The following is a 27,505-nucleotide window of genomic DNA, read 5'->3' as shown; positions in this document are numbered from 1 at the left end:
ACTTGACCCTTGCCTGCTTTCTGGCCTCATCTCACGCACATACCTCTATTAGGGTCCCGAGTCATGCCTGGCTTCCGCCTCCTAGCCGTCATCTCTGCACCCCGCCCGGGAGCCTCTTCCACAATCCTGCCTTCAATTGCAATTCAGCTGTCGTCCCTCAGGGACACTTTGATTTTCATTCCTGCAGCTTTGGGGAATCTTGGAGCATCTTCCCATTTAATGCACACACACAATCAGCCTTAACCAAAGGACATTTGGAATAGAAAAGAAATCCAGTCCCCAGACGAGTGCTGGGTCTCACCAAATGGTGCTCACTGCGGTCTTCACCCCTGTCTGCCTCCAGATCTCATTTCAGTCTTTAATGAGAAACTCATCCATGAATGCTGCCCATTCTGGGAGAGGCCCTCCGAGTAAGGTGTGCACCTTCCCCTTTGTCTTTGTTCTGCCTGTCGGAGCCCAGAGGACTAAACTACTCCCATCCCTACAGAAAGAGAGCAGCGCTTATAGAAAACCAACCCTGGTGACTGCTTTGTGCTCATTTTCAACCTCACTGGCAGCTAAGCCTCTGAAATCCTGGAGATTAATTTATTGCCCATGTTGATCAACTCCTTCCCTCCTCATGGCTGCCAGCTATACCCACGGGCTCCTGAATGGAGCTGCTCACATCCCACGGCCAGAGCCACCAGACCACGTGTGCAGGACTGATGAACTCTCCAGCAGGTCCTGACCTTCCTCTCCTCGCCTGCATGGCTCTAGCTCAAACTCAAGCCCTCTAGTCCGGGACCCCTGATTTGACTCTTATCCCCTTCTAATCCGCACCGCAGCCAGGTAGAGTTTAAAACTTCCCAAATGCAAACCCGAATCGCTCTCCTGATTGCAAACCCACTGTTAGAAAACAGCATTTCCTAAACTCCAGTAATTTCCAATCCATATATACAATTTTTCTACATCCTTCTTATTAACTAAATTGTTTTATTCTTGATAGACTTGCTAAAATTATAAGAAACAATCTTACATAGAATTTTTGAAAAGAAAATCATTTATTGAGGTCAATGGAAAGAGCTATCATGTATAGAATGTAACCTTAATTCAAAAGTAAAACAACGTCATTAAATTATAGCGAGACATTGGAGCTGTCAGTCGAGGGTTCTGGGTCTGTTGGTTGAAAATATGAGCAAATGTTTGAGACCTGTTGGGTCTGTTAAAAAAATAGAATAAGTCAAAAGAAGCAAGCAAGAGATATCTCCCTGAAGGAACCCCAAGGTCCAAAAAATAGCGGACAAGAAAATAACTTCTTCTCTTCTTCCCTAAGTTATCTGGTGCCATGTCCACGAGCCACCTGAAGATACCTCGTGTATAATTGGAAATCTGAGTCTCACATTTGGCAGTGCTGGCCTCCCAGGAGGACATGGTCCTCTCCCATCACACACCTTTAAAAAGAGGACGGCTGGCTGGCAACCCACTCCTGATTTCTCGGTCCTGGCAGACTCGACCTCCACCTCCACGCCATCCCCGCGCCCACCCGGCCAGCCTCGGGATCCATCTCTGTGCTCGGTCCTTGGCTTTTCCTCTGGCTGAATTGTCACACAGAGTTTCAAGTACCTCCTTGGCTCCTTCCAGCAAGGACCTGCCATCGCTTACTCTCCCCTTCCAGAGCCCCAGTCCATCTGCACGGCACATACCCCTCTCCCCTCTCTGGATCCACGCACTAGTTTATGATTCTTGCCTAGACCTTGCACACAGCAAGTCCATTAGTCCCTGACATAGGCCACGCATCTCTTTCTCTGTAAAATATTGCCAAAGCCTACTAGGTCCCATTGGGTGTCCATTTCCCTGAGCCTCATAACACTTTCTGGGGAACTCATTATTTTAAATGGAATTTAATTATAATGACACAGAATGCCTGTAGCTGTGGACACTATATATATATATATACACACACACTGCTTTGCAGTATTATCTTGCCAATTCCCCAAATCAGCTTTTCGAGTGGATTTCATTATCTCCAATTCACAGATAAGCAAATGGAGACTGACACAGGGTAAAAAGCTTCTTAAGGTCACAGAGCTGCTAAGGGGAGAACTGGGATTAAAGCCCAGAACACTCAGTCTCCCAAGCCTATGGTTCTAACTACAACACTATGTCGCCTCCTGTGCTGTGAGCACAGAATTTCGAATCCGCGCATATACCCAGCTGGACACACCAAAGCCAGGATCCAAATCAGACCTGCAGGAAGCCAGACCCAAGCTTCTGGTACCCTTCGCTCTTGCCCCCGAGATGAGATGAAGCCCTGGCCTCGCCACTGCCAGGAGCCAGACGCTCACCAGAGAATCAGGCTCAACAAGGCTGTGAGGAATCTCTGCGGTGAGCCAGCTGGGGCTCGGACATGGCAGCTGAACATGTGCCCCAAGCTGAAGCCGGATTATTTACTTGGCAAGGGGTCGAGATACCAGTCCAGGCACAAATCCACCCACTCACGCAGGCCGTTGTCATATCCAACACATTTAATTCTCGTGTCTGTGTGTGTGAGGCAGTACAGCATTCGAGCTAAGGCAGAATTCCTGCAGTTAGAACCTATGAGTTCAAATCCTGCCCCGGGATGCCATGTGAGCGACTGTGGGCAAGTCACTGAGTCTCTCGGAGCTTCTCATTTGCGTGTGTGGGATGGGGATAATGGCCATATCTGGAGGGCCTTAGGAGGCCTGATCCCCAGGAAGTACTGTAAGAGGAAAAGTCCAGAACTTTCAGAGTAAACCCTTGCCTAACACTATCTACTCCAAGTCACCATCACAGCTACAATTGGATGCAATCTGGAAGCCGAAGTAACTTTGAAAACCGCTCAGACTCCTTCCCAACAATTTCATCGCAGATTTGGAACTGCTGAGCCGCGCCAGGCCAGGCGGTAAGTGAGAGGAGGAAGCCTTGTGTTTATAGCCTTTGACAAATGGGCTCTCATCTCTTCCTGACACATTCTCCCCCTGACTGATCCTTCCACCTCTCCTGTCATCACCTGAATCACGGTCTTCATAACAGTATTGAAATTCAGATGGATTTTACACCACAAATAAAAATGAATTTAAATGCCTCAGCTCCCCACTAGCAACTCGGGTTCTATAAATGTCAAATGCATGCGGTTTTGCAAGGCCGCACAGCCTCTTTGAGTGATGGGTTACCTCGCGTCACCTTTGCTAAATCTGCATTCGCTCTGCGGCATTCACCTGTGGGAGGGAACAACCTGGGCTTCTGCTTGCTTCCCACTTCAAGGTGAAAAACACCACCAGCCTTTAAGATCGCCCTGTGACAGTCTCTGGGTGATTTTCAGAAATGGCTGGAAAGTCATCGACATGCAGGTCCATGCACAGGAGCTCTGCTAACTGGTGGGCTTGGAAGCAAAAGAGAAATGTAAAACAGGACCCCACTCCAATACACACCGTCCAGGCACAAATCCTCTCCATAAACAGCCAGACAAGGTTCTGCAAATGACAACTAGCTTTCTGTCTGCTGATGGAAAGTAGGTGCCTAGGATAAAGAAAGATAGAGAAATGGGAGAGAAAAAGAAATCTCGCATCCTGTCAATGGTCCCTGATAGAGCCCAGACTGTGTGCAGACCAGCAAAAGCAATTTTACTGCTCTTCATTAAGATGAGGGCTCTCTTCAACTCTCGAGATCCACCGTTTATCGTCCATTATTATAGCTGGTCCAGGATGCAATGGGAAAATGATTCGTCTCAGGGTAAGTGGCCCTACTGAACGGGATGAGGCATGAGATGGGACGAGGCCTGAAGGAATAGACCCTAGTGGAGTCTGTAGGAAACCTGTGATCTCATCTTCAAAAATTCTTCTGTTGAGAATCAGATAATCAACAACATGCACAGGTACAATAGTACACATTCCAGATTCACAGAATATATGGAAGAGAGGTAGGCGGGAGGGAAGGGAAGGTGAAAGGAGAAAAGAAGGCCTTCTTGAGAAGTCATCCATCCCACAGACGCCATGCTGAGCTTCCTTGGCTAAAGGAAATTGAGCTTTAAAGAAATCAGGCTAGTTCTCCTTCCGAGCACTCGGCGTCTCATGATAAGCCACACGGGCCAAGGGGCCGCCTCTTCAGAGGCAGGTTGACTTATTATTTTGGCACCACTGTCATCTCTTGTCACTTCAATTCCACTTTATCAAATTACTGATTGTGCCAGAAGCATTCGGATTAAATGCAGAGGGACACACACATGTAGCAGAAAGTGTCATCACTTCAGTGGTGAAATTTCATAATTATACGTCAGGGTGACAGAGGAACCAGAGTGCACAGGAGAGATGGGACAGAGATCGCCCAAGATGCTCCGGCTGCCGTCCCCGCCGGGTGGTCTCACGCCCCCTCACTGCAAGCGCAGTGGGGGGCGCTGCACACTTCTGCCGGGGTGGGGGACACTGGCCCTCTGGGGTGATCAGGGTTTGAATCTTGACTTTTCCATTCGGACACAACATCCTGATACACAGATGTACCCCCAACACCTCCCCCCACTTTTCACCCTTAGAGAGACAGACAGTAAAAATGGAAGAAGTCACCATGGTTACTGTGTTGCTAAGAGTCATCCCCAGTTAATGGCGGCCAAAGGCACTGGGTTAATTCATGTACCATCGGTCAGGTGCGGTCAAGCTTAGGAAACAACAGGTGTAAGTACCCTTTGGAAATGGGGCTTCATCTGTAGTGTGTGACTCAACCCAACAGTTTATGACAAGGCACAGAAATGTGTACATGTGTATATGCATGTGTGTGCGTGTGTGTATTACTCCTTTTTGGATACAGCTGAAGCTCTGTACAGAATGATCGCATATGACTTCTTGCACCAGGAAGCACCATGAGCGTGCACAGACTCAGGGGACCGTTATCATCAAGAGATGTACGAGCCAACGGCAGTTCGCGTACGTAGGTGGGGTGGAGCGTGTGGTCGGCTTCCACTACCCAGAGATTGTACCGGTTGCTCGCTTATTGTTGGTGTTAGAACTGATGTTGTTTTAACAGCATCAGGCCTCCTGGTGTCTTTCAAACACTACTGGAAATGTAAGTAAAAGAAAAAGAAAAAAAAATACTGGAGGGAAGCATAACTTATGAAGCCCATAAAAGTTCAAAGGAAGTGGAAACACCCTGAACTCTGGAAGCAGGGCACGGGGACATGCTTTCACTGCGGCGTGAACAGGGGACTGATGGCAGAGCAGCTGGGAACAGATGAAAACTTCTGCGGACACAAGTCCAGCCTAAATTCCATGTGTCCAATTCACAAAATACACACCTGCGAGGACACCAGCATGCAAACACATGGTGAATGCAAATAAGAGCCGCAACGCCTTTGCCTGCAAACCAGAGCAGCACGAAACTAGATCGAAGAGCACACGGAGTGAATTTAAGCCGCCGCATCATTACTCCTTTCAAGGTGAGCAGATTAAAACTCCTTAAAATAATGCATGGCAATGGTCTCTTATCCAAAAGCAAATTTTGCTTTGAGGCATTCTCAAACTACCTTATTAATCAGCAGATGACTGAGCAATCCCAAAATCAGGGCTGAAAACCCCTGTTTGAAACAACAACTGTGTTCGACAGTAATGGTACAGCCTCAAAGAGAAACATCTTGCAGAATTGTGGGATGATGTCAAAAGGAGCCCGGAGATATGTGCCCTCAATTCACTTATTTGACCTCTTGGTGTCCAAGGCATTAAAGGCAGGATGTGATTTGCTTGGATGCGCTTTGCCAAAGAAACTTCTGTGAACTGTTGTCAGTGAGGAGACTGAAGAGATTCAAGTGAAGAACAACTGTCTAACAGACGTTTATCCTGAGGGGATCCACACCAAGCGTAACGAGAAGATAAATGGAGGGGGAAACTCTAAAAATGTAGAAAATAACCTCCCCTCTGTGCCCCCAAAAACATCTCATGTGAATGGATTTATGTCATAGAAAGTCACTGTTCATGTGACTGTGTTATGATGGAAATCAAGGCAGGTTCTCTTTCAAGTCAAAGTCAAATAAAGGGACATACCTTGGAAAGCCCAACATTACACACTCTCTGTTACAGGTACTATTATATAATTATCAATAACAATGTTTATTTCCAATGTGAAATGAGTTAGGGGATAAATGAGCTAATTTCCTGAAGAGAAGCAAATGACAGAAATAAAAGTCAGCACCTTTATTACTTAATTACATGATGCATTCTTCATTGAAACCATAATAATGTGGATTGCAAAGAAAAAAATGATGACTGTGTTAAAGTGGGATTGTCTTTAAGTGTCTGGTATCCGCACACACCATCGTCCAGCAAGGCATGCCTTAAAACACGTGGGTTTAAATCAAAAGAGTTCTTGTTGTGTTTGAAACCACAAAGATGAAAAGTAGAGACTTACCTTTCTGTCCTCTATTTCTACACAGGTGTTGCAGTCGGCTTTGATATCCTGAGAGGAGGAGAGAAAAAAGACAAAGAACAGAAGTCAGACTTATGGTCAGGGAACAGTGGGTGGTGTCGTTGAAATGCCCTTTAAAATAATAAAAAACTCCCACTCCTAACAGTTGTTTCTCGAGCCATTGCTCTTTATGGCCCTTTTTAAAAGTATATGCCTTGGTGTTTGCATTAGAGACATATGGATGTCATAACTAAGGTTTATTACATGCAGATGTGGGGTGAAGACAAAGGCTATGGATCGGAGGCCACAACAAAGAGAAGCTGATGGCTCATAAAATAATATGCACCCCAGACACCTTTGTTCACATCAGCAGAGACTTCCCTTAACCAGACATAGTATCTCTCTCAAATTCCATATTTAGGACAGTCAAATCTACCTCCTTTCAACACAAAACCATCACCATCTATATTTTATCCTTGTGTCCATCCATTCTCCATCCATCCACCATCCATCTATCATCCATCCATCCATCCATCACTTATTGCACACTTATTTTTTATGCATTTTTTCTTGCTTTTCAATATAAAGGTGAAAAAAAGCATGGTTTCCACCTTCAAGGAACTCATCCGTCAGACAGTATGGCAGACACACGCACACAAAAATTGTGATATTAATTTACTTGTTCAAAAGGTATGCAGTCAGCCTTGCTGTAGGCATGGAAAACTCAGTAACACAGAAAACACATGGAAGGCGCTGCCCTTGTGACGCATACGTTCTGCTAGAAAAGACAGACTATAAACAAAAATCAATAAATGGTTGGTGTTTTAGAAGAAGATGTGCATTATGAAGAAAAGTAATGCAGCATGGGAAATGCTATGGGCGGGGGAGCAGGATTTGAAAGGTAAAGAGGAACAGCCACTGGGCGGGGAAAGGAAGGCAGTTAGGGGACAAGCTGAGTGACCATCTGGGGCAAGAGCCTCTCAGGCGAGGGAAGGACAGGAAGAAAGGGGTGCATGCGGCTAAGCTGGGGGAAGGAGGACTCTGGCTGGAGGGAAGGAAAGCAGGGAAGTAGTGGGAGATGAGATCGCGGGACAACATTGCTTTTATTGTGAGGGCAGTGAGGGGCCACTCCGAGTTAAGTTTTTTTCTTATTGTGGCAAAACACATGTAACATTTACTACTTTAACCATTTTGAACGGTTCAGTGGCATGAAGTCCATTCACACTGCTGTGCAGCCATTCCCACCACTTTCTCCAGAACTTCTTCATCCCCCCCAAATTGAAATTCCGTCTCCATTAAACACTATCTCCTCAGTCTCCCACCCTGGCCTCTGGCAACCACCACTGCACTTTCCATTGCTATGAATTAGACTCCTCTGGGACCCTGATTTAATCAGTCCACTAGGGCTGCCCTAATAAAATGCCACAGCTTGGTGGTTTAAACAACAAAAAAAAACGTATTTTCTCAGAATTCTGGAGACCAGAAGTCCAATATCAAGGTACCAGCAGGGTGATTTCTGCTGAGAGCCGTCAGCCTTGCGGATGGCCGCTGTCTCACTGTGTCCTCACATGTGCACAGAGACAGTTTCCAGAGTCATTTCCTCTTCTAAGAACACCAGTTCTATCAGATTAGGGCCCCATCCTCATGACCTTATTTAACCTTAATTACCTCCCTAAAGGTCCTATATGCAGATATTGTCACACTGGAGTTGGAGCTTCAACACAAGAACTTGGGGATGGGGCACGACTTAGTCTACAACCCTCTATAAGAGAAACCACACAATATCAGTTCTTTAGTGTCTGGCGTATTTCATTTAGCATCAGGTCTAAATGAACCTTCATCTAAGCTTCATCCAAGTAACAGCCTGTGTTAGAATTTCATTCCTTTTAGAAGGCTGAGTAATATTCCGTCGTCACATGGATGGACTACATTTAATCTGTTCATACATGGGGAGCAATGATGCTGCTATGAAAATGGGTCTACATACACCCGGTCAAGCTCCTGCCTTCATTTCTTCTGTGTAGATGCCCAGAAGTGGAACTGCTAAATCACAGGTCAATACTATGTTTATTTTTTCTTTTTAGGAATCAGCTCACTGTTTCCCACAGCAGCCAATCCATCGCACAATCCCCCTGGCAGTGCACAAGTGCCCCAGTTTGTCCACATCGTCACCAGCACTTGTTGCCTTCACGCAGAGGTTTTGAAGAGACAATGCGATCTGACTTCTGTTTTAACAGAATAGCTCAGTGACAAGAATGCCAGGGGGAGACCAGTCTGAGGACAATTGCTGGACATCAGGTGTAAGATGCTGGTAGCTAGGAAAGGTGGTGGCGGGGGAGATGGTGAGAAGCAGCCAGAGTCCGGAAAGAGTTAATTGATGCTTTAAAAAACTGGATGACGTGAGGGAAAGATGGAGGTCAAGGACCATTGCCAGGCTTTGGCTTGACTGCACTAACACTGGAGGGGGCATTATGGGTGTGGCAGGATGGTGTACGGGTCTGCAAACAACAGTGGCTCAGTTTGGGGTGAGCTAAATCTACACCGATGTTTACCCTCTCACCAAGAAGTAGCTGGGTTTACTCTGCCGCTGAGTCATCAGGACAGGGCTGACGTAAGCGGGAGGCCATTACCACAGTGATCAGTAAGCACAGCATATCTTGGTCCGTGCGGATCAAGAGTGGAGCAAAAGGGGACAACAGCGGAAGGTGCAGGTTTTGTTTTCTGCGCTGCAGGCTGTGTGCACATCAGCCCAGGGAGCAACGATTCTGTGCCTTTTCGGTGTCAGGAGCTGTGATAGGTTTTCTTCACACTTGTCTCCAAGCTTCCCACTTCCAAACAAGTTGGTATTATTCCGTCTTTGCCATATGAAAGTTGAGGTGAGTGACTGGGTAACTCATCGTGGGGCTGATGCTACACCTGGCAGTGGCTCCTGATACCAGGAACTTTCCATTCCTCTCAGGTGACCTTATTTTATTTCAGTGGAGGTGGCTGGTTGGTGTGGATAATTCAGGTCCCAAGCCTCACTCTTTTCTTTGCTGTGGGGAGGGAGGGTCACCCAAAGCGAAGATGGCTAGAGAAGAGATCCAGCTGTGATTCTCGGTGCCCCCCAGGTCAGCAGCATCGGCTTCACCCAGACGCTTGTCAAGAATGCACATTCTTGGGCCCCATCCCAGACCTCGTGACTCTGAAGCCCCAGGGTGAGGACTCGGAGATGTGGGTGCTAGTGAGCCCTTAGGGAGATCCTGTGGCACATGCAGGGCTGAGATGCCGCAGGACGGGTAAGGCACAGCACCTTCAGTCCAGGTGTCAGACTTGGGCATCCTGCATGTGGCCCCACGACGCAATAGCTGTGTGACCTCAAGTAAGGGTCTCAGCTTGCTCGTCTGTAGCAGCAACATGAAGAACCGGCTAATCAAAGTGCGGTCCACGTCCCAGAGACTATGGGTTCTCCAGGGAGCTTGTTAAAGTGCAGCATCTCCCCAGAGATATGCAGGCTTCACCCCAAGTACACTGCCTCAGAATCCACATTTTAATAAGTGTATGGACTGACTGTGTCCCCCCGGAATGCATAACCCCTAGTGTGGCTGCACTTGGAGATGGGGCCTCTTAGGAAGTCATTAAGGTTAAATGAGGTCATAACGGTGGGACTCTGATCTGACAGGATTAGTGTCCTTAAAAGAAGAGACACCGAAGAGATTGCTCCCCTCCCCTCTCTTGGGCACCTACGGAGGAAAGGAACTGTCTGCAAGCCGGAAAGAGAGCCTTCCCAGCACCTGACCAAGCCGGCACCCTGACCTCAGACCTCCAGCCTCCAGAACAGTGAGAAAATGTGTTTTTGTTGTTTTAAGGCACCAGGTCTGTGGCATTTTGTCAGGGCAGCCCTAGGCGACAAAGATAACACAATTCCCAGATGACGGACGGAGCACAGGCCAGGAGCTTAGGATCGTGGTTTTCCCACCACACTCCTAATTTAATGGCTGAGGTCGCTGATGGAACTTGAACACGGAGTCGGCACAATGCCCCTTACTCTTAGGAATCACTCTCTTTGAATTCATCCACTAAGGAACATAGAGACTTATTCCATATGGGAGTGGTGAAAATCATGGATTATTTTTAAGCCTAGGAGAGGCCATCTAGAAACAAGGTAAGAAAAAGCAGTTCTCTCTCTGTTTTCTGCTGCTCTGACCAGGAATAGTATACATTTTCTTTCTTTCCTTGAGTAAAAAATATGTTGAGCTTGCAGGGAAGAGTCCATATCCATTTTTGATTTGCCCACGAACAAGTGGCAGGTGTTAATCAACTACTAAATCAATAAACCAAAGGCAGGTTTTTGTTTTGAGCTGCCACTGAGGACCCACACAAGGAACAGAAGAAAGCCATCTGGCAGAATCAGAGTTCTTGCCATTTCCCTGAGATTATTCAATTTATTCTTGTCAGGATTAATTTACTAAACCCATGCCGGATTTTTTATTCAGATAATATTGTTGGTTTGTCATCCGCAGCAGAGCCACGCTGGAGGTGCCACAGGAGACTGCACTTGCTTCTGAACAATGCTGGACTCAAATTGGAAAAATGTCACTTTGGCGGGGACAAATTATTGCTCAGATCCCTCCACGCAGAAACCCGGTACCTCCGGATGGGTTCCAACCTGACCTTTTCCAAACCCGAGTAGTTAAGTAAGTGCGTCAGCCCCACTCGATGACTTTGCTCGGAAAATAGCTCAACTCCTTCAGTGTTAAGTATGAATTTGGAGCCATGTACTCATTGCCAAGCAATCAACTTCCCTACAGAAGCAAGCCATCCATCTTTCTGCAGCTGGAAAACTCCAAACAATGATTCAGTCCCTGGCCACAGACGGGATAGTCCGTGCATGCCATGGAGTCGTACTATTTGAATTTATGTCACTGGACTTCACCACATTAGTCACAGGCCTGTGTCTCAGTTTCCCCATCTGCAAAATAAGGACAGTAATAATAAAAGTGCCTCGTTTGTTGTGAGCCTATCTACCATGTGCCGACTGTATGGCATACGGCAAGTCATGGAAAAATGTTAGCTGTCACAGATGACATCCTCCGCAAGTCTTTGTGAGGCCTGGGTCTGAGTGGAGTATTGAGAACTTAAAACCAGGTCCATTTCTCAAGTTTTCCCTTCCATAGTTTCTGAGATCGTATGGTTTTTCGACATCAAAGCGTTCGTGTATCTGTTCTTTTCAGGAGCTGTTCTCTCTCCCAAGAGGTATTTCTTTTCTTCTGCATTATGAGGGCCGGTTGTTTCTGATGGTTTTTGTAGGTCAGGGTTATTTATGCTCACCGTGCAGGGACGCTGTCCTCCTGGGCTGTGGGGCAGCACAGCATCATTCACAGCTCTGAAGCTCCCGGAAGTTAAAGGTCCCTTTGAACAGGTGGAGAGACATGTCTGCCAGTGAGGCTGCAGAGGTCTCAGAGGATTCAGAAGCCAGGGGCCATAGTGGGTTGAATACTAGCCCCAAAAGACATCCCAGGTCTTAACCCCTGGAACTTGTGAACGTGACCTTGTTTGGACACAGAGTCTCGGCAGATGTGATTAAGGATCCTGAGACGAGATCTGCCTGGATTACCTGTACGGGACCTAAACCCAATGACAAGCACCCTTTTAAGAGATAACAGAAGGGCCCTGTGAAGACAGAGGCAGAGACCAGAGGGGATGCAGCCCGGAGCTGAGGAGGGCTGCAGCCACCAGAAGATGCAAGAGGCAGGAGGGTAGCCTTCTTGACACCTTGAGGTTAGACTTCTGCCCTCCAGGACTGTGAGAAAATATGTATCTGTTGTTTAAAGCTGCTATTTGTGGTAATTGTTTACAGAAGCCACAGGAAAGCAATCAAGAGCCTCAAGGAGCTTCCTGAACAAATCTCTCTTTTGATACTTGGCTACTTTATCCCTGAAAAAAAAAAAGAAAGGGCTGATCTAGAGATCACCCCACGCAATCAGGCCCCAGTGGAGAAAAACTCATTTTCAAGGTCCAACAGGGCAGCCAGGGCTGTTGAGAAGAGACCCTCAGAATCTCTCAGTGGGTGATTGTCAGTCCTGCAAGGGCCATGGGAAGCAGCCGCCCATCTGCTTATCCTACACACGAGAGTCAAGGAAGGATCATGGATCTTTGACTTGGCATTGTCCCTGGACTCAGGCATCCACCAAGTCCCAGAGGGCATTTCATAGGAGGAACGTGGAGTTTAAGTCCTCTCTGGAGCCGGGGGCAATGCAGCCAGTGGTTTCAACAAGACCAAGTCAGGATTATGATCAACCACCCTTCTAGTATAGAAGAAATCCAAGCATTTTGCTCTTTCTTGTCCAACAGAAAATAAATGCTGCGGCAAACCAGTTTATAACATTAAGAAAAAGTGCATGTCAACATCACACTCCAGAATGAATGCAAAATGCCTTTTAAGTCCCGAATCAATGTTACGTAGGGGAGGAAAAATAACTTCCCATCTACTCTTCTCCATTCCTTGCTGAGACACTAGCCCCTGCCCCAGGGATAAAACACACAGGAACAGGAGAAAAACAAGCAGAAGTTGAGTAGCATGTATACCTCTTGCGTGCATGGGAGGGACCCAGGAAAACTGAGTGAATCCCTGAAATGGCCCAAACCACCACCTTAAATACCACTTCAGCTGAAGACCAAAGAAAGATGCTGGGGGCTTAGCGGGGCCAGTTATGTGAGGTCATCAGGAAAAGCACGATAAACAAGGGTAAGGTTGTTAACACAGCTGGGTCTTCACCTTCTCTACTGAGAAGTTTCTTGAGATTTAGAGTCACCCTTCTCTTCCAGGTACTGAGAGGGGGACACCCTACAAAGGGAGATTTCCCTTATAAACATCCCCCACAGAAGAGCAATTCTGCTGTTTTCAGAGATTCTCCTATGTCTGCAGACCCTCAAATTATAATCATCCCCAAATAATCCTTATGCCCCAGAGGCCTATTTTGGGTGGCATATCCTGCTCCTCTTTATTCATAAATGTTTTCCTTTTCAACAGCAGTATTTCTGGTAGTTTGGACTGTTCTGAAAACAATTACTTCCAGTGTTAAGGAAGCCAACCAACATGAGTTTAGAATCTAGGATTTAGAATATGTTAGTGATTTACCGCAACCTGAATTCTTAATTATTTTGACCTTCACAAAGATTCAAACTTTGAAAATAAATATAATAATATAGTGAATATAATAAATATAAACTGTGGGGCCTTTTGGCCCACTGCTTCCATTCCGCTGATGAGAAAACTGAGCGTCAAGGAATGTCGGGCATTAGTTCTGATAGTTAATGATAAACGAGCGATTGAAATACATCTTGTCGACCTGCTATGTAGTATTTGCTTTATCTGGTACCATATCTTGTCCTTGAGTCTGAATATTTAAATCCATGTTTTAAATTTATTTGCCTTATTTGTGGATAAAAGCTTTGCTTTTTAAAAACTGAGTTAACTGTCATCATGTAACCAACTATGGTACAAATTTGAAGTCATCTGTACTTTCGGCTGAATTCTTCAGTCTGCGCCCATGCGACTCAGAAGACCAAGATTCAAATAAGGTCGCTTGACTACAAGCAAAACAGTATAAAACGTTTGCACTGACATATTTTATCCAGTTCCTGACACACCTCCATTCACCGATTTGCTCAGTCCCTGCAATATCACAAATAGCCAGCAGATGGGAGCAAATAACCTTGCAAAATACCAAAAGCTAAGCGCCCCATACCAGAGCGTCCTATTCACTGGGTCTGTAAACTTCTTGAAATATCTGCTCCCTCAAAATGTAAGTCTCAAGTGACTGTATGTTTTAATTAATAAGGTTTAATTACTTACCAGGAATGTGATAATTTGAGGAGGCCTTTTGTTAGTACGTGTTTTAAGAAGGTTCAGAATGACCAAGATGTCTGTTTCAAAGGTACAGGATATTCTGAAAACACTAAGGTTTCAATCTAGACGTGATGAAGACTGAGCATTTAAGAGCTGTATCACCTGAAATAATGCAAGTGGCAAAAAACTGTATGTAAACTGAGACCTCAATATAAGTGCACGTGGCCCATGAAATCAAAGTAGTCCGCTGTAGTTGGCTCGGTCAGAGTGATACGTTGCCGAGTTTATAAGGTGTGGAGGAACTTTAAGGAGGTTTAGAGGATGTTGTCCTTGGGAAGGGGTAGCAAGAATGAGCTGTACAGCCAGAAAGACCACGAAACAATTCCCAAACCCAGGTTTTATGGAAATAAAGAGAGCAGGGCCTTCATCTTAGCATTGTGGCCTCTTGCTCTGAGGGTTACACCCTCACCCCCATGAATCATTTTGATGTCATCATCCTACATTTTTTCGCATGCTGCTGCTGATCGGGGGAGCAGAGGTGGCTGGCGGGCACCCTGGCAATCCAGGGCTGCTGGCTCAGCACCATTACATTTGCTACTGAAGAAGGCAGCCCCCTCTCAGGTAGGAGCTGTGTGTCACTGAGGTGATCTCAAACCGAGGGTCTGTTTGCAAATAAGAGCTATGCATTGGTATTACAGCAGGGGTTTAATGAGGGTGCTTTTAATTAACGGTAAAAGTAATTACCCATATTAGATGTAAATCGCACTTGTTTTTACATGAGGTGAATAATTTCAGAGCAGCGTTTAAGAATAATACTTCTGGAAGAGCTGTCAGCTGCAAACTCTCTCAACAAGTCGGTGCGCTGAAACGCGGTATCAAGGAGAAAACTGCCATCCCAGGAAGCCCTTATTAGTTTGTGTCCTGGCTTCTGTCAGCTATGCTGCTTCTGTGGTCGTTTATAATCAGGCCCCAGCATCTAAACACACCCTTTCCACAGCTGTATGCTCAGAGAAGCACCCCCAAACCTGTCGAACTCTATTATAAGGCTTTTTTTTTTTTCCTGGCTTTTGGCTTTTAGCTTCCTGGAGTATCCCCAGCTCTTCCATTGACGGGCTCTTGTGAATAATTAAAAGACTGCCAAAGGAATGGGAGCTAAAGGAAAGAAGGTGGAGGAAACCTAACAGGCCAGTGGTGTGTGCCTCCAATGAGCTACAGTGGATATTGTCCAAAAGGCAAAACAGATTGTTGAGGATGAAGCATGTGCGGGAGGGACCAACGGGCTCACAGTGACCTGGATACTGTCAGGGGCTTGCCCCTGGAATTGCAAGTCCCGGGACAGAATTTCTGATGAGGGTAGATGTCTACATCCCCAGCACCAGAGCAAAAGGGTAGCACTCCCCAGATGTGTACACAGCGGGGGAGAATGACAGAGGTTGGTGCTGGAGGGAGCAAAGGAGAAGCCGGACTCCTCGGCTGGGGAGCTGTGTTTAGAGTCCTCTGAGCTCTGACATCCCCTGACTTAGAGAAGAGCAACGTGGGTCCCTGAACCTCCCACAAGAACCCTGGTGAAGCATAAACAGCCAGGATGGAGTTTGCAAATACGAAATTACTGGGTAATTATTTATACTTTGATAGGCACCTTCATTAAGAGATTTGAGGATGCAATTATCAAATTCAAGCTTAGTGCACTCCACTTAACCATCTGAAGTGAAGATGAGGAAAATGGGATGCAGAAAGGTGAGTTTGTGCCCGACCTTTCAGCCAGGAACACAGGGGCCATTCAGGTCCCTTCCAAACAGAAACATAACCTTCCGTTTGAATAGTACGGCTACGATTGTGACTATTTTCCTGTGTGTAGCCTCCTTTGGGTTTTTGTGTTATTAATGCTTATTTTTGTCTTTTTTTTTTTTAAATCTTTGCCTTAAAACAACCCTAAAGACGGGGCTTGAGCAGGAAATGTACTGGTTTGATGATACCCAGGGAACATAAATCTGGTTCAAGGTCAATGGAAAGAGGAGTCAGACCAAGAACTTATATCCTGCAGGGCACTTTTTATTCCCTTCTATAGGCCCACACCGATTCTCCCAGTGTCTCCATATCTGATATATACGAAATGCAGCTGCTTCCCACATTGTCTATATAAAGGATTCAAAGTAAGGGAAAAAAATTATGAAGAATATAGCTTGGTTCTCAATTAGTACACCAACCTCTTGAGGATATGTGACCCAATGAACATTTGGCATTGCTGGGCGAATGAAATAATTCACAATGATATTCGAGGGAAAATGCAATGCAATGTTCCATTTTAATTTTACTTCCAACCATGTGGATCAAAGTATAGAAGAGAGAAGCCTCGGGAATGCATCTATCTTGCAACAGATCCTGACTCTGCCACTTCATATCTATGTGGCTTTGCAAGGCAACTTGTCTGTATCTCAGTTTCTGTATTTCAGAAATGGGGTTAATGGAAGTCCTGATACCATCAGGCTATGTTAGTATTAAGTGAGATAAAGTATGTACAGTGTTGTTATGTCATTAGGGGTCAAAAATGCTTGTTACTGTAGTTGCAATGTTTAAGTCATTATATATTTATGTATATTCATTATATATTATTCTGTATACTCTATAGTTTTATTGTAATCATTATTCTTCAGTATCAGATGGTTCTGAACACTGAATGCCTGAATCCCTCCAGGTCATTGCCATTTGAGTCCAACAAATGATGCAATTTCTAAAAGGCCAAGTCTCCTGGGAATCAGTGTGCTATACACACTACACCACCTTGTAAGGATCCTAACACTATGAGGACTAAACAAAATCACTTCAGTGAGCATTTCATTTCCTCCTAGGAATCAGATATTCCAGAAAGACATCCAACAGTCAAAACAAGACTGATGTAGACTAATATTTGGGAAAAAATTAGGATGTTTATGCTAGCCGTTGAGAGTACAGAAATGAGCTTCCAGTTCCCAAGAAGAGGCCCTGCTCTAAGACAAGGACAGAGCTTTGCTGATTGCTGGGAGGTGCCCCAACTCTCCCTGAAGACTGATACTTGCGCCATTCACTGGACTGTGCTATCCGGTCATCTATGGTTTCCAGGGAAGCAATATTTTCTGTCCCTATAACCTTGGTTTGGCATTTCACTTTCTGGTAGAAAGTGGATACTACCCTTTCACAAGATTAAGTAACCAATTATTTGTTCCAGGAATACAAACTTCATTGTCTACAGCCTCAAGTCATCTGCAAATGTATGCCATCACTCCCACCTCTGACTAAACGAAACCAGCATGGAGTTGGAAAAGCTAGAGATGTCTCCTTTTTTTTCCGTCAGCTTCCTATGTTCTGGAATGGGTGTTATGAATAAGAGAACATTAAGTGTAGAATATCTGCTATTGGAGGGCTACACATTAGATCAACCTGTGTAATAGAAAAGTCAGTCGGTGTAGTAACCACAATGTTGCTCATGTGAAATCTTCATAAGATTGTATATCAATGATACCTTAATACAACAAAAAAAAAGAAGTCATTCAGTCTGTGTGCTCATACCTTCATTCACCAAAGACCATACAGATAACCATTTTCTTGGCTTAGCTTCCAGTGGGGTATTCCTAAATTCCCCAACATGGCACTAAGAGTTAGTAAGCCAAAAAAAACTTCTATTTTTTTTATTATAACAAATATGTATGTCTAAATATATGGACCCTGAATGACTGATTCCCAAGAGTGAATTTAAAAATCACCATGGAACTAATCATTTAATCTTTTTCAGAAAAATGAAATAGAGAGAAAGATGAATGTCGATGTTCTTTCCCATGCCATGTGGTTTATCTGTAACCCATTCTTCAAAACACTCATATCAATTCCTACATGGGTTTCTGTGCTTGCTCACCCTCTTGCCAAAAGGCCAAGTTTACATGCAGAAACTGTCTGGCTTTGGTTTTTACAAAGAAGAGAATTTAGAACTTTTTAAAGTTTTGGTGACTTTCTGTTGCATTAGCAGGCCTCCACAATTTATAGTGCATAGATGTTGTGCTGGAAGAAAGTAGCAGAAATTTTAGCTATCCCCCTCAGAGTGTCTTAAATGTCTCAGTTATCCATACTGTTCTGCAAGCAAGGTAAGAAAACAAATATTGACGATTCCAAATCATGAAAGGCTCATCTCTTTGAACACAGAAACTGTTGTTTTCAGCATTCTGAGGGAAATCCCTATAAAAATGTATTTCACTACCTCCATATTCTAAAAATGGACAGTTGATTTTGGCACTCAGTATCATACCATCTCCAAGACCCTGATAATTAGAGCACCTTGTGCTCCTACTATATAGCCCCATACTGTTTTGTTCTTGAAGATATGTAGACATATTTCAACTTTTAATAACATCCTTCACCGTCAGCCTTACTTCCTGCTGTCATTCCATTTAGCACGGTTCCAGATTCACAGCCAGTTATCTGGGGAGCGCTTTTGAGTTTAACTTTTAAAGTGAAATATATGCTCTGGGTCTTTTGTTTGCTTGTTTGTTTTATGACTTCCAGTTCGGTGAGTTTTAGAAATGATCAAATATATGAGAAATCTGACTGATTTCTAGTATATGAATTAGAGGATTAATGACTTTTTAAAAATATGCAGTTGCTTTTCGTTCAGGTGCATCAGATACTGGCCTAAATGTCTGAGCTTGGTTTGCCAAGCATGTTAAAATAGTTGGGTAAAATATGTAAATTAATTTAAAATAAATACATCTCCTTTTGGTACCATAAATAGCCCCAAAATAATTTTGCATTGACAAAAGCATAAGACGACTTGGATTTATTTAAGTTACAGGGGAGTGAGTCACACTCTGACCAATCCCACCCACCTTCCTAGACTCATATTCTATGACATCCTCCCCAGATCCTACGCTCCATCTGAATCTGTTTGTCCACACAGAATTTTATGTTCCAGAAACTTGGCTCAGTGTGTCCCCTCAACCTGAATCACCCTCCTCTGCTCACCCAGTTATCTGCTTACCAAAACTAGTCACCCCTTTGCTTTGTCCATCCAAAACTGGCTGCTCTTTCTGGAACCATGTCCTCTGGCACCTCTACTGCAGAGTCAGTTTCATGTAGATGTGTATTTCCAGTGCATTTCATCCATGTCAGTCTCATCCATGATATTATCAACCCCTCAAAAACAAGGGCATCAACTAACCTTCTTCTAAAAGTCATTCTTAATAAAAATTTACACACACACACACAGTTTGTGTTGATGAGAAATGCATGTAAAGGGTTTAACACAGAGCCTGGATTTTAAAGTCACTAATACACATGGCCAATTTACAGTCATCGCTAATCAGCTTGAAATCAATTAATTGCATGTCTCCCTTTACCCAGGCTAAAGAGTCTGTGAATTTAGACACTCAAGAACACTTTCTGCCTGCCTATCCAAGAGTGTTTCTTGGTCTATAGCCATAAACAGCAATTCTGAACATTTGACCTGTCTTCCTAAAACCCCCAAATCGACACTGGGGACCTCAACAAACTTAGTCTGACGATGGATACAACCATTCCAACTTCCCCCCCAGGGGCTCAGACAAAAGCGTGTCTGGGAAGAAACCAGCCAACCCCAGGAAAAACACCAAGAATTCATGTTCCAATCTCTCCCTCTGTCTTTTTTTTTAAGTAAGCTCTGCCAGGACCCCTAAAAACAGGAAGCTCTCAATCTATTTTTGGAGGCTTACAATTTCCCATCAGCTTCCTGTCTGAGAGCTCAAATGGTCCCATCCCTTTGTATAAGGTTAACAGGTTTTAAGAAAAAAGATCAGCTCTGGTAATAGCAAATATAATGAAAAAGAAGAGCCACCACCGATAAAGTCAGCCTAAGTCACTCTCTGAGGTCACAGGCCTCGAGGCCGCTTAAGCTTTATCAATGAGCTGCAGGTCGGGTACGCCTTGCAGGCATTTTAGCTAAAGAGGAGCTTTGCTGGGTATCACACGGACACATCATCACAGGAACTCCTCAGGCAACACACCCGGGCCAGGCTGCCTTCTCGCCTTGGAAGGATCATTTCTGTTCTGCTGAAATCTACCAACAGTGGCAAAAGACGTGTGTCTCCATCTCCCTCTAAGTTGACTTTCTGTACCCGGATAACAGTCACAGATGCGCAGGCGGGATGGTATCCTAATAACCACAGGAATATCGTCTCAGCAAGATAACTGATGAAAACAAACGTGTGACCTCCATACTCTTGATGAAGTCCTTGTATTTCTCAACAGAGTTCGTATCTCTTTTTTTTCCATTTTATTGAGATATGACAGATTATATTAAGTTTCAGATACAGAATATAATGATTTACTATTGTATGTATTGTGAAATGATTACCGCGATAAGTTTAAAGTCCCTTACATAGTTAAAAAATGTTTTCTCATGGTAGGAATTTTGAGGATCTACTCCCCTAGCAATTTCCAAATATACAATGCAGTGTTATTAACTGTAGTCATCATGCTATACATTAGATCCCCAGGACTTACTCATTTATAACTCAAAGTTTGTACCCTTTAGGCACCTTCACCCAGTTTCCATGCCCCTGCCCCTTGCCTCCGACGACCATAAATCTGTTCTCTGAGTTTTTTTTTTTTTTTAAGATTCCATAGGTAAGTGGGATTATACAGTATTTGACTATTTCGCTTAGCATAATGCCCTTGAGGTCCATCTGTGTTGTCACAAATAGCAGGAATTCCTTCATTTTAATGACTGCATAATATCCTATTATCTGTACAGACCACATCTTTTTGTCCATTCATCCACTGATGGACACATGTGGTGTATCCACGTCTGGGCTATTGTGAATAATGCTGCAGTGAACACGGGGATGCAGGTACCTCTTCAAGATAGTGATTTTGTTTCCTTTGGATATATGCCAGAAACAATTGCTGGATCCCATGGTAGTCTTATTTTCATTTTCTTGAGGGACCTCCATAGTGTTAGTAGCTGCACCCATTCACATGCCCACCAAGATCGCACAAGGGCAGATATTTTTTTTCTGGATATCTTTATAAAAACTGATCCAAGATCTCCCAAATATTTTGGTGTTGTTTGGAGTTTGAGCTAGCATGCAATGAACACTGATTCTGTGGCAAACATATCCCTAAATGGTTTATATGCATCACTGCTCAGCAACCCTTATACAGAAACTTAGATCATTACATACTTTAAGGAGGAGGGAGCTAAGTTTCAAGGAGATAAAGTAATTTTGTTCAGGATGCACAGTAAGTGGCAGATACAGAAATCAAAGCCAGGCATACCCTTATGAGATATTCATCAAATTATGGAATTACTCTATTTGAAACCCTAGTGGTTTCCCCACCCACTGAGGATGAAACGTACCTCCCCACAGAGCCCAATTTGACAGGTGTCCTAATGACTGTCCTTACCTACTGCTACTCACCCCACTTCAGCCACACTGACCTTCTTACAGCTTCTTAAAGGCAACAGTTTATGCCCACCTTGGGGTGTCCACTTCATTTCTGTGCCCTCCCCCTGCAAAGCTCCTGCTCAGGACGTCCCTGTGGCTGGGTCCTTCTTCCCTTCTGCCATCACTCTAAACACCAGCTCCTCAGTGAGCTCTGCCCCTAAGAGGTGCTGACACTCTACCATCTCTCTCTGTTTTAGTCTCTTTATTGTCAATACTGTTATGTGCCCTTATAAGACAGATCTTGTTTATTTTTCTGTCTTCACATCTACTAGCTGCTGAGTTCCATGAAGGCAAGTTCTCTCACTTATTCTTCCCAGGCTGGATCCTCACCAAGGGTCAGTTCTTGGCACTTAGTATTTATTCAGTGACAACTGGAGTAACTTAAAGAATGTGATGTCTGAGCCTGCTGTGTACCCACCTCCTTACACAGCTTGCGCTTCCATTGGGGTATATTTCCCCAAAATAGGTTTTATAATAATTAAATATTATATTATTAATTATAATATTAATTATAACATTAATTACATAATATTAAAAATATTTCTACCTCACCTTCTTATAAGATTCTGCCTTCCTTTCTCTTACATATGCATTAAAGATGCATTTTCTTCGCCCACCATCTCTCTTTTTTCTTGCACACACCTTTTTTAGTTTTATTCTATTTGTCTCTTTACTTTTCCTTATAATCCTATTTACCTACCCATTAACCTCTAATTCTTTCCCAGAGCCACAATTTCCAAAGTCTATTTCAATTACTCTGGCTTTGACCTCGAAATTTCTATCTGCCTTTCCATGTTAGTGTTTCTTTCCTCTTTCCTTATACATGTGTCCCCCCTCCCCCCAGCTCCCAGTGTCCCCCCAACCCCTCCTACTTTCATCCACATTAAATGTCTTTTCTTGTTTATCTCCAGTCAGGTCAAGAACCAACTAGTTAAGTCCAAGTGCAGCCTCCTCCCCCCACAACCAAATCTATCTACATTCAATAAGGCACATTTAAGCATTTTTAAACTGAATTTAATTGTACACATATAAAGGGTCCTATATCAGAGCTGTTTGACCAGACATCCCTGGGGGAGAAAAGGGCCCCTGGTTGAGGACCACTCTCCTAGAGGACAGTCAGCTTGCCCTGTCATTAACAGATCAGGAGATGTAGTCAGCTGTCATTTGGACATCTTCTCATGGTATTTTCATCGTATATCCTGACTCATCAATATTAGGGTATAAACCTGACTACAAATATATAGAAACTTAACAGAGATGCTCTTGGTATCACTGAGTGTTAAGAATCAGAGAGTTCAGGTAGTTCTGGGTTCTAATTAAGTTTCTGATGCCCACTAGCTGTGAGATTTGAACAAATTAATTAATGCAATGAAATCTCAGCTTTCCTACCTGTAAACTGGGGATATCACTAGTGATGCTCTAGCCTGGCTATTATGAATATTAAATATGATCATGTAAGAAAGACACCTAAAACAGCGCCTTGTGTGCAGTGATGTAATGACTATCACCATGACATGTCATCATACCACTACCACCAACCTCACCTTGTTTCTAATTGTCTTGCCAATGGGTTTCAGCCCCAGGCAAGTTCACTATGGATTCAAGGTGACCAAAGAAATGACAGTAGGAAGTTCTTGGGGTGAAAGGGTTGCACCCAATTTTATTTCCATGGTGGCAGGTTAATCGCTAAAATCCCATTCACTCAGAGCGAGTCCGCATCAGCAAGCCCATCTCTGCCTCTGGGCCTCTCTGTAGTCGTCCCACACAGCCGTCCTCTGGCCCTCTGTGCTCGGTGCTGCCACCACTGCAGCCTCTGCTCTGCTCTCCTGCAGCCCTGCCACCGTGTCGCCCAGAGCACTGGGTGGAGCTCCTTATATAGAGTCAACAGCCATGTATGGCCCACAGATGTGCAGTGAGCTAGTCAGCCAGGGCCAGGTGAGAATTCTGCCCCAAGGAACTCTCATTTTACCCACACTCCACCCCTCCAGGACTCTCTCCCCTCAATCTATGTGCCCCGAGTCCTCTGCAATGGCCCCTGTGCAAGGAAGCTCGAACATTGTTCTCCAGCCTCTTCAGCAAAACATCTTGCAGACACACAGGTCCATCTTGTTGCTCTCTGACCTCTGCTTGGTTCTTTCTCAGGAGCGTGTCCTTCTCTTTTTTAATACTATGAGAAGCAGCCAACCCACAATCCCTGCTGCCTCACGGGCACTCTGTCTCTCAGAAGACCTACTTACTATGCCAAGGGCTTACCTGTACTGCCTCAAGTATCACCTCCACTTGTCTCCAGTCCTGGGCTGGGGCCCAGCCCTCTGGTAGGCAAGCCACCTCAGACCACATACCCACTGGGGGACAATCCACTGTCTCCCCATTCACAGGGGCAGCCCGCTGAAGCACCCCTCCCATCAGGGCAGCCTTTTACCTTGGTCAACAATGAATCCTGCTGACTACGCCTATTGTCTTGCCAATGGGTTTCAGCCCCAGGACAAGTTCGCTATGGATTCAGTGTGACCAAAGAAAATGATAGTAAAATGTTCTTGGGTGAAAAGGTTATACCCAACTTTATTACCAGGTGGCAGGTCAGTCGCTAAAATCCTGTTCACTCAGAGCAAGTCTGCAGGCAGCAAGCTGGTTTCTGCCTCTGGGCCTCTCTGCGTGCATAGCCGTCCCACACAGCCGTCCTCTGGGCCTCTGTCCTCGGCGCTGCCACCACTCCAGCCTCTGCTCTGCTCTCCTGCAGCCTTGCAGTCCTGCCACCGTGTCGCCCAGAGCACTGGGCGGAGCTCTTTATATAGAGTCAATAGCAACATACTGTCCACACGTGTGGTAGTGAGCTAGCCAACCAGGGCCAGGGGAGAATCCTGGCCACAGGAACTTTTATTCTATCCACACTCATGTAGTCCCATTAACATGCCGGGAACTGAGGGATGGATTAAGCAAATACCATCCTCTCTCCTCTTCTCCTAACACAGCTCCTCTCTCTTTTTCCTCCTTTGGGCATGAGTAGAAGAGAAAGAAAAGGCCAGAGCAAGTGGCAGAAGGGCAAAAACGAAGAAGTGCCCCCGTCCCTCTCTGCCGTAACAGGGGAATCAGAACGGAATGATGCATTCAATGGGTGACTTAATTAACTGGGTGAAGGTGAAGCTGAAACAGCTGACTTAAATAATGAGATGTCAAGCATAGAAGCTCAGACCAAGGAGGGATTTGAAAACCCCTCTTCCTGTCAGAAGAAACCACAGGATTTTTCAGGCAGATGACACGAAAAGGGTTTAATCTTTCCATTTTTGTCCTTCTGAAAGCAATGGCCTTAAAAAAAAAAAACCTACTGAAATAAGACCAAATGTAAAATTAGCATTTATGTAGCAGAGGTCATTAAAATGAGTTAGCCCAGGCTCTTTATAACATTAATCCAGTATTAAAATGAGAATAATAAAAAATAGAAGAAAAAGGTCTGGTTAAAAGGATCTTAAATGGAGAGGCTGTTGCTAAAAGCGAGGCTATCTCAGAAGGACTAATTAAGCTAGAAATAAATGTGGTTCAAAGGGAAAGGCTATTGTGTGACCCACCTGAATGTCAAATGGCTGACCACAAGACTCACCTGCTGTTAATTAAAATCTAGTTGTCATCCCCAGTGAAGGGGCTGTGAGCGTCCCTCCCAACACTCCAGGATATGGCAGCCACATGCCCACCCCACCCCCCACCTCCACTCATCCTGCCAATTAATGCTGATTTTCATCTCCGTGTTTCGGGGTCAAAGGATGAAAGCAGAACCTATCTTTTTAACGCAAGACAACCGATGCCAAATTAACTATTTGCGACATTATGAATACTTAAAAAATAAAACGTGAATCAAGGCTGACTTTGAAAAATTGTAGCTGTTGGTACTCTCAGAGCAAGAAGTCGTGAAACAACCTCAATTAGGTGAGTAACACTGTGTTTCTTTCCCTTCGTCATGGACATTACATCAGCGGAATCTTGCATGTTTTATACACTCATGTTCTTTCTGAAGACAAGGCTAATAGGATCGCGTAGCCTCTTCTCCAGGTCTGTAATTGCCTAGTGCAGGAGTACCTGGAGCACCCTTACAACGTTTGCCACATCTGTAAATACCTGTATTATTTACCCAATACAAATGACACACACATGTATATATGCACACAGATATTCACTATAGGTCTAATATGTAATTTTTTTTTTCTAATACACATACAAATCAGACCTAAACTTTTTAGGAGTGATGGTTCTATTTTCACAGAGGTTCATGTTATACAAGTGTACTTAGTTCTCAAAGCTCATCAAATGTGCACTTAAGATTTGTGTATTTCCATATAAATAAATTTTAACTCAAAGAAAAAAAAAAAGAACCATAGACAAATAGCTCTTGGTGAAGATCTGCATTCCGAAGAGGTCAGGGCGGGAGGGTATTGGTGCTGACAAACAACAGACTGCAAAATGCATAAAAACCAAAATAAGGTGGACGGATGCACTAGTGCCCCAGTGATGGGTATATGGGTGTCCCCAACTCTTCCATCTTTTTTATATTTGAATAGTAACATAATAAGATATTGAACAAATGCATGCCTATAATTATACCAAGATGCGTATCCATACACTAGGAAAAATGACATCACATCCCGTAACTGGGACATCCAGTCTCAGGAGAACCCCAGGGGTTTGCAAATCAATGAACCCTTCATGGGAATCTTGCCAAGTTTTGAACAACATGCAAAATATACTCCCGCTACACCTAAGTATATATTCTCAATAGTCTATCCTCCAGAGAAAATGGTGAGCTGAGCGAGATACGGAAGCGCTGAGGCAGAAATGTGACAGTCAACCGGTACCCCAGAAGGATGTCTCGCCTAGTGGAACACGCGGGAACGTTGCCTCGTGAACAAGTAAGGGGGCTTGGTCAGGCCGCTACACATTTATGTTCAAGCAGCGATCCACAGATGCCTTTATGGACACTTGGAGACACTGTGCATTGCAGCAATAATTACGTCTTTATTGCTGTTGTCAGGTTTACTGGTGTTTAGCTTGGATCTTGAACAGAAAAGGTGGAGGATGTTTGCCTCAGGGAGTGAGTGTTCAAGCTTCTCAGTGTTCTAGAAGGTCTAGTGTCTCATGGAAGTTCTTCTTGTGCACGGAGACACAGTCTGCTCTTTTCAAACTCTTTTTCACCCCTGCCTGGTGGGACACGCCCATCCGTTCACAGCTGGGCTCCAGCCTCCTTTTCCACAAAACCTCGGCCTTCCCTCCGGCCTCACAGACCGGACCGCTGGCCTTTCCCACCACAGCACCTGTGCTTCAGAAGGGGCTGGAAATCTACTTCATCCACTACCTGTCATGGACTCTCAAGACTCAGTCTAGTGGGGATCTTATTCCCCTGTGCGCCCCCCTGACCCCCACACTAGGGACCTCACTGCAGTTCTGCACTGCGCTCTGAGAGCTTGGGAAGCAAGTGCCCAGTCGTCTCCCTCACCCAGTCCACCTCATGGGGCTGGAAGGGCTTTCCTGATGGCTGAACTCCTCTCTCCCTCCCCTCCCCTCCCTCTCTGCCTCTGCTTGCTTCCTCCAAATAACACGTTTTTCTTTGACCTCTGTTTCCTAAGCTCACCTATGGCAGATAAGTATACTGAGGGCAAAGTCCAAGGCCGCACCTCTGAAGCCAGCTTCAGGCTCCATGCCTCTGCCTCACTCCCCTGTGGTGAGAGGCGGGCCACCACACTGCTCAGCCAGGTCCAGGTCTACATGAGGTTGCAGGGGCAGAGGGCGCCGGGCTCCAGACAGAAGCGACAGGGCATCATGTTTAGGAGCACGGACTCCAGAGCCAGACCAT

General features: G+C 44.9%; 1 protein-coding gene across 22 annotated transcripts in view; it reads right to left on the bottom strand.

Moving 5' to 3' along the window:
• RBFOX1 (RNA binding fox-1 homolog 1) overlaps nt 1-27,505 on the bottom strand; it is a 1,840,194-nt gene that overhangs the window by 815,698 nt on the left and 996,991 nt on the right. For all 22 annotated transcript variants that reach the window (XR_012121954.1, XR_012121955.1, XM_073214708.1 and 19 more), the window contains exon 6: nt 6,391-6,438. Coding sequence is in view for 20 of the 22 variants with exons in the window: in XM_073214708.1 (XP_073070809.1) it covers nt 6,391-6,438 (48 nt within the window). In the remaining 2 variants the exon portion in view is untranslated. The remainder of the gene's footprint in view (nt 1-6,390; nt 6,439-27,505) is intronic.

Source organism: Manis javanica, chromosome 10 (assembly GCF_040802235.1).
Source record: "Manis javanica isolate MJ-LG chromosome 10, MJ_LKY, whole genome shotgun sequence".
NCBI classification, from domain to species: Eukaryota; Metazoa; Chordata; class Mammalia; order Pholidota; family Manidae; genus Manis; species Manis javanica.
The sequence above is the reverse complement of the archived record's forward strand: the minus strand, read 5'-3'. Positions and strand labels throughout refer to the sequence as shown.